This window comes from Centruroides sculpturatus, unplaced genomic scaffold, assembly GCF_000671375.1.
Source record: "Centruroides sculpturatus isolate CEXI.00-Female unplaced genomic scaffold, Cexi_2.0 scaffold226, whole genome shotgun sequence".
In the NCBI taxonomy this organism is placed as follows: domain Eukaryota; kingdom Metazoa; phylum Arthropoda; class Arachnida; order Scorpiones; family Buthidae; genus Centruroides; species Centruroides sculpturatus.
The window spans coordinates 811,192-822,851 of NW_019384525.1; the positions used below are offsets into that span (position 1 = coordinate 811,192).

Here is an 11,660-nt window from a genome sequence, read left to right on the forward strand (position 1 = left end):
AAATAATCATATATGATTTAATTCAAAGAACAAAACAACCGAATCTTACTCGAAATAGTATTCTTTATCGGGAGATCTTGATCCACGAATAAGTCTATTTTGTACGCCAGTTCTTTCTCGATCCAAAAAAGTATCTCTAATTCAAATCTTCGACAAAATCTTTTAGCTAAATAAAGCGAGTCGTACAAAACAAAATTTGTAAACACGTGGATAGGGACAGTGCGTAAACACGTGGATATCGTTCGCCATCTTGAATACTGAACGCATGCGCCGAAATGTAAGCGGATTGCCGCGCGGCGAAGATGCGTTTGCGTCACCGCTTTTCCTTGCCGCGCCGCATGTGTGCATCCGGCTTAACCCTACAATTGTGACGGTATCCAAGAAACGAAAAATAAATGAAATAGAAGACTTTATTGGATCCTTTCGACCATATCAGTCATTTTTGTCTTTATGACAAAAATGTGACACATACAAAGACACTGTATTTAAACGAAGTTTATGGACGACCATAGGTGCTAAATTTTAAACAACAGGTAGGTGTAGTAGAATCGATATATAGTATTTAGATCAGACGTTATTTCAATTCGGAATACAAGTCTATCAAATTGTCTAAATTATAGCAGAGGCAGCGGAGAAAAAACTGCAAGGTACAAAGAATAGATATAGAGTAGGCCTATAAGAAAAAATTAATAAAACGTAGCGCTGTTAGTGGCTGTGGCGTTTCTTGTTCGGCCAGAATTTTTATCTGTGTGTGTTCTGGCAGAAACGGAACCGAAAGCTGATTTCTAATTCAGTTTTCTGCTACACAATTTTACAGATGTGTTCTTGACCTAGAGGTGAAATTTGGTACACAGCATACGTCATTAAAATGCACACTAACAAGGGATTTTTCGAAATTCCTCCACGGAGGAGAGGGAGAAGATGGACTTAACCCGAAGAACGGCTTCTACCGTGCTATTTTAGATGCGGATTTTTGTTTTTGATAGCAATAACTTAATTTCCAAACGTACAATATTTACCAAACCATCCAAATCGTTTGGCCGAGCAAAGCCGGCCTCGTCTGCTAGTATCAAATATTATTATATCAATATTTTACTAGCAGGTAAGCCCGGCGTTGCTCGAGCAAATAATAAGAACAAACATTAAGATTAGGTAATTTTGTACTTTAACTCTTCTATCGTATTATATTATAGAATTTGGTTTACGTAACTACAAAGATTATCTTACGTAGCCGATCTTATCCGTTTTCACCGGGTGCAAGAATTAGGTCCCGCTTCTTTCGAGGTTAATTAGAGAATTTTTAGATAAAAATATGTTCGATTTCCCACAAAAACGCAATAAAAAGCATCTACAATAGTACAGTAGAAGCCGAGTTCTTCGGGGCTAATCCTTAACCCTCTCCCTCTCCCCTCAGGGAGAATTTCGAAAAAACCCTTCTTTTATACCCCGTTCGCACCGAGCATTTCATGACCAAGGTCGGCGACTACGCCTTGGTGCGACCTCTCTCGACCGAAACCAGGTTCAATCGCGATCGACTCGAGAGAGTTCTCGAAACTAGATCCAGTCATAAGAGAGATCCCACAATTCCACGTGCGCGAGAAGATACAAGATGGCTACGGAACACGTGTAGGGCTATCGACATAGAAATAAAAAAGACACTGTATTTGGAGAGACGATAACATCTATTATTAGATATATGGCAAGAAAAAGTACTGTATTTATTTTTAACCAAAACTTTCGTTTTGTTTGTTGTTCTTCGTGACTTACCGCGTAGTTACGTCAGTTTTATCGTCGCGTGTAATAGTCGGATTCTTCTCGAGCGGACTGCCTGTGCGAACAACACGAGATTCGACTGGCGACAGTCACAATCCAGATTGTAGGTAAATCGACATCGAAATGAGTCGTGGATTGTGCGCGAACGTAGTATTAGTGTACTGTACAGTACATTCTCGTGACGTACCTAACTGTGTACCAAATTTACTTTCTTCTATCACAAACGGCCGACATAATTGTCACGCCTATCTCGTATTTAATAAATAAAGCGTTCGTTACCGCAATCTTTCCGCACCAATTAAACCATAATCTTGTCTTAGCTGTCTGCCAGAGTAAGAGTCCTAATCATATATCGATTATTACTATTCTAGTTTGAGTAAAGATTACCGAAAAAATGTTTACGCCGGTTCGAAAATTACATTAGCCAGAATAATTAATAATAATAATCAACATAGTTATAAAAGTAATATCTCCCCTACTGAGGGGACCACTACCGAATTGGACAAATCGCAATTACAGGTTAGTAGCAGGGATATATTTGTCCGTCTCACCAGCTTTTAACAGTATCGACCTATCAAATCTCGAAAATAAATTAAAAAGCGTAGGACCGAGAGAAAGGCCATTTTGCCAACTATTCTATTTATCAAATCTTTACGATTTGATAAATAGAATAGCCGGCAATAGAATTGAAATAACTCTATTTCAATGTCTTTTATGTCTAACAAAGGATCAGGGATCACTCTTAGGCCCCCGTTGTTCAATATCTAAGCCAACCATCTTTTTGGATTTCTATCGGAAACCGACCTTATAACTCACGCAGACGAACGGTTATGGTTACGTGGTATTCGGACACCGATACATCATTGAAGATCATCGGAGGCAACTTAAATAATACTGTATTTTACAGAAATTAGCCGAATATCCGAAAATTAACACCGACAAGAGTAAATGTGTGTTTGGCCGACGAGAATAAGCCCATAAACCACGACGGATGGCAAATTAAAATAAATAAGAAAATCGGTCGAGTTAATAAATAATATTTTGTTGCAAATTTTAGATTTTTCGACATAAAACGAATTAAAGCGCACCGCTTAAAATACACGAGATTGTACGCATTCCACGGGTGCATAGGCAGGCTTTTCCGACTACCGTTTGTAGAAACTAATATGCAAATCAATTCCCGGAGATTAGTAACTAGAGAGCTGGGTCCTCTTTTTCGACTTTGCTCTCTATTCCTTCTCCACACTTTTTTTACGCCGGCTCGAATCTGGGTAGAAGAATAAATTTTTAAGTCAAAGTTAACGTCGATTCCCGAGGCACTTTCTTCGACATACACTCCGGTTGCAGGGAATAAGTATCCGGCAAGGGTGCCGTTACGCTTCTTTCGGGATGATTATCTTTCTACATTAATTAAGCTGGAAAAAAATCGATTCCATTATATTTGTATATTACGTAGATCCTGGACTATAATTACTCGCTGTGAAAATTCTAAACAGATTCGCGCGTAAGTTATTACACCCAAAACAGACTTAAAAGGAAAGGTTCTATAGGTAAATAATTATGACCTTGGTGAATTGGGGAAGGTCGAAACGCTCGTCTAGATGTACTAAATGTAACTCGGAGCTACGACGACAAACGCGCCTCCTAGCGATAATCCTCCTAAAAAGAGGATCGGTGATGGATTTTAGAAATTTACAAATAGTTAAATTCGAAATGAATATATACTAATCGTGACGTCACGAGATCGACGTGCGCATTTAATAACAACATACAGTAACAATTTCCACGTAATTATACAATATATACATAATGGTTTTTTACATTAAATTGGAATCAATGCCCTTTCCCGCCACACAATTTTAAACCTGCTTTCCATCCTTTCGCCCATCCTTCGAAATAACTCGGATGAGATCCTCCGTGACCGTGACCTCCGCCGTGACCTCCCAAACTTAGACCGTGACTGCCGCCGTGACCTCCCAAACTTAGACCGTGACTGCCGCCGTGACTTTCTAGACCCAGATGGTGACCGCCTCCGTCTCCGCCGTGTCCGCCTCCTCCGTGGCCTCCGCTGTGTCCTCCCAGGCTCAATCCGTGGCCTCCTCCGCCGTGTCCTCCCAAGCTTAATCCGTGGCCTCCTCCGCCGTGTCCTCCCAGTTCGTGACCTCCGCCGTGTCCTCCCAGGCTCAAACCGTGACCTCCGCCGTGTCCGCCCAGTTCGTGACCTCCGCCGTGTCCTCCCAGGCTCAAACCGTGACCTCCGCCGTGTCCGCCGAGTTCGTGACCGCCTCCGTGTCCTCCCAGGCTCAAACCGTGACTTCCTCCGTGGCCGCCTAGTTCGTGACCTCCTCCGTGTCCTCCCAGGCTTAATCCGTGACCGCCCCCGTGTCCTCCTCCGTGACCTCCAAAACCGGCAAAGGAATGACCGCTGGCCCGAGCTTGTAAATCCATAGGATCGTTTCTGATGTTGTTAGGCAGAGAGGCGCAGAAGGCGAAGGAACCCAAGACGAGAGCCAAATTTATTAATCGCATCTAAAAATTAAATATGGTAAAATTAAGATGCGGTAGCAGTAAAATGGAAAATTTCATTTTAGGACTACTCACCATTCTCGGCTGGAAATTGGTTTCCGAAATGATGAAGACGGTCTCACGGAATTCTAATTTATACGTTCACGAAGTGGGTGGATAAACGAAGAGGAAGAGACCGATTCAATTTCTCATTCGTCTGTTATCGAAGGACGTTCAACCTCCTCCATTTATTAGTCTGCTTTACATCGATATGTCGAATGCGCTTTTTGCGCTCTGTCCTACTTCTGATTCAGACAAAATGGGGAGAGTTTAAACAGTTAAAAACAACAAGAGGAAACAACCGTTTCGCTTGAACGATAATGAAGAAGAAAAGTTCGTCTTTCAAATATCGACAATTCTTTCGTATGTAAAGCAGTTTTTCTAGGTTAATTTTGAAGAAATTCTTAAAAGCTTCGTCATGTAATTCTTCATTTTCATATTCCATTAATTATAAACAGTAGGCTACAGTTAGGAAACTTCAAACATATTTTGACAGATTTCGTTGTGCAGGAAAATGACGATATCCACGCCATTTAAGTTTCAAAATGACGTATCGTTCCCCAATATGCTCCATATTGGGGGACGATACATCATTTTGAACGAGTAGGAAAACAACAGAATTAATAACAAAGAGGAAAGATTATTATTTCAATGTCGATATTATGTTTTTATTTTATAATCCCCCCGTTCGACATTTACGATAATTGCTACTTACCAGTTTAAACTAATGGAGATTTTGTACGGCCTTAGAAAACGCCTTATTTACTAACGTATTGTTATTAACTACTTGCCCATCAGTAAATAATTGTAAGTTTATTCGGCGTTTATTAACACGATTTTCGGGCCGAAATTCTGCGAGAGAACATCTGATTTATCGTTTAATTAATTATTTTCCCGCAATTTATCTTAATCCAATTCCTCAAATGACAATTTTAAAAACATTTAACTTAAATTATCAAACGAATGAGTAAAAAAGCAATTTCTTACTCCATTTAAGTAACGAATCACGAATTTATAAAAATAAAACTTTCGTTAAATCTCGATAGGGCCGAACTGATCGAGAACAATATTTAAATATTTACCGAATAATAAAATTTAGTTCACTTATTCTATTCCCTTGTTTAAACTTTTCAATATTTTCGTTGGAGAATTAACAGGATCGCACTAAAAGTAGACAATATTTTACGTTCAAAATATGTTATAGACAAGAGGTCAAACATTTATTTATTGTTCTCTCGCAATCTTTCTTCTTTTACAGCTCGATATCATTTTTTCCACACGAAATCTTTACCTTAATACAGCGGTTCCCAAAGTGTGCGCCGCGGCTTCCTCACAGGGGGCCACGAAATGTTATCGTGTCAGAATTTGACATCGAGCGCCTTGGGAAAATCTGTATTTAGCAAGGGTGCCGAGAATCAAAAAAGTTTGGCAGCCACTGCCTTAATAGAAAAAAACTCGGTGAAGATTTATTATTAAATTTTTCGCATTATTCGACGTTTGATTGCCAAAAAGAAGCTTATTAACGAGGCGAGAAGTGGCTTCTGGTAATTCTCTTACAAAAGAAGGGGGAAAACTGCACCATTCGAATAAGTCGAACTTCGAATGTTAACGATCGAGTGAATAAGATAGAAACTTCGAATAACAATAGCGAAAATAATTACACAAATTTAAAGATTTCCTTCAAATTCGTCACCTTTCGAACGTCGCGGTCTCCCCGGGATTCAGTTTTTCTTTAAGATATTTGATTGGTTAATAATAGAGTAGAATGTGTTTCCAGAATTATGAGCTCATACAGATAATTATATGTGAAAACACTTTTAAAAAAGAAACTCGAATATTACGGTCGAGTGAGAACAGAGACTCTCGGTGAGAGTAAACTTTTTTTTTTTTTTTTGTTGATTTTTGCTTCGAACTTCTACGAGTCAAAGAACCGAATGGGATTTTAAACTTACTTTTTATGCAAAAAACTTTTTACTTATAATTTACAGAAACTTTATATGGAGAGAAAAAAGCGCATTTTATTGGTATTAGATCAGACATTTTCTTTAACGATTTCCTATTGTGTTCAAAAAGCCGATTTTCGTTTTTGTCCTTCGTCCATCGACCATAATTGCCGGAGTCTTTTTATTTTACTGCTCTACGCAAAATAACAGATGGATCTGACACAGATTTACGCGGTGGAAGTGTCTGGCTGAAAAATGACTAAAGGTAAGAATAAAATATGTAAATTATTCTAACATTAACCCTTCTTAAAAATTATGTCAAATATAATACATAAAGGAAACGCGTTAAAAATTTTCCTCGCCGGGGGGGTAGTTTCTCCGTTGCGTGCCGAAATAGTTTAATAGTGTTCTGATGTAAACTAACCTAGAATACTTCGCGTTGTAGCTCGTTGGGGCCCAGGAAAATTTGAATTAGGGACCACTCTTACAGCTTTGACTTCAAACGTTTTTCTCGGGGAATTTTTGGGGAAACTCCCGGTATCTCCGTAGGTTTTTTAAGGCCACCTCTGGCAGATTTTAATAATCCCGCGCCTGCGCCCACCGGCAATCTAGGGTCCCCAGATACGACCCAAATTTAAATTTCGATATTCTTACTAAAGTGACGAGTTTGTAAAAGATCGTTCGGACCTCCTCGTTGGGGGCCCCGACAATTGCCCTTTTTGCCCGTAGAATAACGGGCCACTGCCCAAATAAATAGTTAACGACGTTTTTAACAGCTTATTTTCCGAAAGATTTCGTTTAAATTTGTGTATTAAAATGGATAAAATTGTGATATTTTGGTGGTTTCCTAATGCGCGCGATACGCATTCGACTCCGATGATTTAATGTCGTAAATCATCTGGCGTATTAAACGACGAGCAACGAAGTCGACAAAAATGTCAAGGTTTTTAGTACGAACGACGTCACGCTGGTGAGTAAGAACCGACGAATGCTCCCGAGTATTAATGCCGGTTTCGTGCTAAATAACATAAAATACGAATGGATAAATGAGGCAATAAAACTAGCGACGTAACATTATTTAAAATGATTAACGTCTCGATAAGAGCATCGTTACGAATATCCGTATCGAGTACTCCCGTGTAAGGATATTTACCGGGATTAAAGACGAATCGCTGGTTAAGTGACGACGACGTCAACGCGGTTTTATATAAATCGATTGATAAAAGTCCAAGCTATTCGTTTTGTAAATATTTAAAAATTATTCAGAATTATAAAGTTCAACTCTATTTTATTCGAAGGGGGATACGCGCGCGCGTGGCTTGGTCTTTTTTTTGGCTAAATTCTAGAATTAATTTGTCACAGTTTACAATTTAAAGGGAAAAAAATGAAAAGAATTACTTAATTTCCAACTTTACAAAATTTATACGAATAACTGTCGGGATGCAAATTCTGTCCAGTTACAGGCTACTTTATTTCATCTCCTAAATCATTACGAAAACTAATTTAAAAATATAATTTTCGTCCTGGCTTTTTTATTAATATAAATCATCTCGTTTAAATTAAGCGTAAGGGTTTCTTTTAAATTAATTTTTTAATTAAATACTTCTCTATATTTTGTAGAACTTGGCCGTTTCGACTACGTCGAATGATTATAAATTGCTCCCTTTCTCTTCCGTTTATATTTATAAATTTATTAGAGAATCGAAATTTCTATTTAACTATTTACATCAGGGGTGTCCAACCCTCGGCCCGCGGGCCGCATGCGGCCCAATAAAGGTGTAAACAAAACCGACAAATGTTTTAACTTTTTATTATTTATTTATTTCAACGGCATAAACTCAGAAAAGAAGTTTCACAAAGCCATAAACCTTTATTCATATTTTAGTTTTGAGTGGAAATGAAATATTTTCATGTACTTGGAGATGTGTGAATGAGGAAGGATTACTAAATAAAGCTGGAGTTGTGACTCAAAGGATTATAGACCCAAATTTGGTGAAAGGAGAGAAAAGACGAAAAATAAAAAGTTGTCAAAAAGGTTAAATAGTTCTTCTGTTAGGCAAATATTGAGTCTCAATTTTCCAATCTTTCTCACTTCTTTATCTTTTGTCCTTTCTCTTCTTTTTCCGAATTTGACTCTATAGTCCTTTGATTCACAACTCCAGCTTTATTTAGTATTCCTTCCAGCGTTGCAAGATTTGGCTACATTGCGCCAAACGTGGCTACTTTTTTAGTTTGACGTAAAAAAATATCATTTGGCGCTTTGGCTACTTTTGGGACTACATATCATTTATAAATATATTAGTTGAATAAAAATGCACTTTAAAATGGTGTTTGGTCGCTTTTTATTAATCAGAGACTCAAATAAACCAAATATTTGCGTTTTATCAAATAAATGAATTTATCTATTTCTAAGTACAAATTGAAAGTATCTGTAGAAGTAATTTTTTAAAATATCCTGTTTCGTGATAAAGTTTTAATACATATTATTATAATCTAGGCATGTTAATCCTTAAATATACTTGTATATTGGCCACAAATATATATTATATATACTTGTGGCCCAAAACTCCTTGACTTCTTCCAATGCGGCCCAGAGAAACAAAAAGGTTGGACACCCCTGATTTACATCTTAATCCTTTATTTAGGCGTGATGAATATTACATAAATTTTGTAAAATGTTGCGTAGTAATAAAATTATCTTCGGCATTAAGTTTTTAATAGAGAACGTCGTACGATTAGAGCATCGATCTTCATTAATCTACCTACATTGTAAAACGAAATTTCACGGAAATAGAAAACCCTTCCATATCCGCTGGATTTTGCGTTACAACCGACATTGTCCTGGCCGCATCACCGCGCTTCCAAACGCAAATTTGTGTGTAGAACTTATCATTACGAATAATTCTCGCGGTGATCCGTCATTTTTTATTCTTTCCGTCCTCCGAGCACTAAACGGGTCTTTTTTTCGGATCTATGACGGGTTGAGCGAGCCGACAACGTATACGTCGGGTGGCCAGGCGTATCCGGGCGGACCACCCTTTTCCGAGAAATTCCCGGAAAGCTAACGCGCACCATTTGGCCAACCACTCTACGGTTTAACGCCACACTCGATTTACATAGAGATTTGCCCGTATTTACGAGAATAAGCCAGTGTTTCGCCGACATAGAAAACTGTTCTAACCGGGTAATTCCTAACGGTGGGAAAACTTCTCGAAGTTCGACGAGAGCGATCGAATGTTTATTGAATCGTTCTGGTAAATGCGTTCGTGAGGAAGAATGCAAGAAAGGAACTTCGCTACGTTCTTCCGTAGAGGAAAGTCTACAACCTATTTAGTATAATCTTGAAATATTTGATTTTTTTGGCCAGAGGCGCAGTTTCCTAAAACGTCTAAAAATGCGAAATTTATAGCAAATATTCCCATAGTCTAATGGCAGAGACTTATCCGCCAGGGAATCGACGGTTACGAAATGAGTAACGAGAAATACGCAAGAAACTGTTCAACGTCGACGCTATTATCGACACACAATTATACTCGAACTATGCGACACGGTTACGTTGGCGTTTACCTTTATTGCAAATTTACGTTTATAGCTTTAGTTTATCCAGCTAATTTTAAACTTTTAATTTCTGGTTCTTCTTCACCGTAAACTTGTATTTTTTATAAATTTTATAATATATTTGCCAGTAAAGTAGGAACAGTTAATATATTAAGGAAAATTATGGGCTTAATATTAATCACGAAACATTTTACGTCTATGTAAAATGTTGTTTATGAAAATTTAAAAGTTAGTTTGTAACGTACAGAAGAGAATTTTATGGGAGAATGGAGGGTTTGCTCAAAATGAGTAATACTATTTCTTAAAATCATACAGAATTAACAGAAGAATTGTCGATACCGTCTAAAGGAAAAACGTACTATTCGCGACTGATGCCAAAAATGCATTTGGAGCCCTTCTCGACCCCTCCCTCCCATCGATAACATATTTTTAACCTGTCCTACACGAATTTCTCAAACGTAAATATATCATCAGTAAATATGTTTCTTGGAGGAATAATGACGAATTTCGTCAGAGACCAAATGATTAAATTTCTAGTCGCGGTGTGAAAATTAAACGAGAGTAAAATGTAACCCGCGACGATTAAAAGGAGAAATTTCAAATATTAAAAATTGTCTGTCGAAATGAAATTAGATAAAGATGTGGAACGAATTGAAAAGAAATTTAATAAAGTACAACAAAAAGACAAGGGATATTTAAGTATCGTTTCGCTTGTAAATTTGCATCGACTGCACGGAAATTGCATAATGTAAATCTATATCAAAAACCACAAAATGTCATATTTATTCATCAAATTCCGGGGATAGACATTTCTATTGTTTTTTTGCAATATTCTAATAACTAATTTTAATTTGTATATGAATCGAATTTCGAGAACTAATTTATATAGGCCTACTATAATATTGATACATACTACGAAGAAACGTTAAAGTAATTTACCGAAGATGTAGGTCGAATTTTACTTTCCCGGCTCTGTTATATAGGCTATAACAGAGGGAAAGTATGGTCATCGGTCAAAAACTCACCCCGAGATGTTTACATTTTTGGGGACGTCGAAATGCTAAATGTTCGGGGTTTTTTACGCAGGTATGGAGGATGTTAGCGTGCGAATGTGTGACAGCATTATGTTCACCAATTTTGAAGCTTAATAACTCCCGTGCCTTTCGTCGAAATTTTTTGAAATTTTGTAGGGAGGTTTGTTTATTAGGGAGATCGATGCTAGTGAATTTCGATGATTAAAGGTTGAGAGGCGGGAAGATAAAAGGAGTCGTGTGTCTTATCTCGAGTGGGGTCGGACTTCCGACGATTTTACTGGTTATTATCTACCATTTACAATTTTTTTATAAAACCCGTCCCTACCCTGGAAATTAAGCATTTTGCCATTTTATAATTAAAAAATAAATAAAGCGCACACAATATTACAAAAACAGATTCAATATAAAAAATAAAAAAAAGGAAAAAATTACAAAATTACCTTACATAACTAATATTTACGATAACTGTTCAAAACTTTTAAACAAAGATAATGTGATTTTGGCCCCATCTTTGACTAATAAAATTTCACAAGCTATTCACAAAATAGGAAAACAAAAAATCAAAATTGAAAACAACTGGCATAGTTTATAAGATAAACTGTAACTGTCAGAATCCGAAAGAATACATAGGGGAAACAGGAAGGACATTAGAAAGACTAAAACATAATAATTCCCTTTGGTTCAACCGCATTAAAAATAGCAACTGCCAAATAGACAGAAATAATATTAAAATCCTACACTATGAAAAAGATATTTATAAACGTAAATTCAAAGAACACATAGAAAT

General features: G+C 37.3%; 1 protein-coding gene across 1 annotated transcript; it reads right to left on the minus strand.

Moving 5' to 3' along the window:
- Window positions 1-3,606: 3,606 nt before the first annotated feature.
- On the minus strand, window positions 3,607-4,302 carry LOC111622845 (acanthoscurrin-2-like). Its single transcript, XM_023365266.1, has one exon. It carries the CDS (start codon window positions 4,300-4,302, stop codon window positions 3,607-3,609), a length of 696 nt encoding a protein of 231 aa, XP_023221034.1.
- Window positions 4,303-11,660: the final 7,358 nt, after the last annotated feature.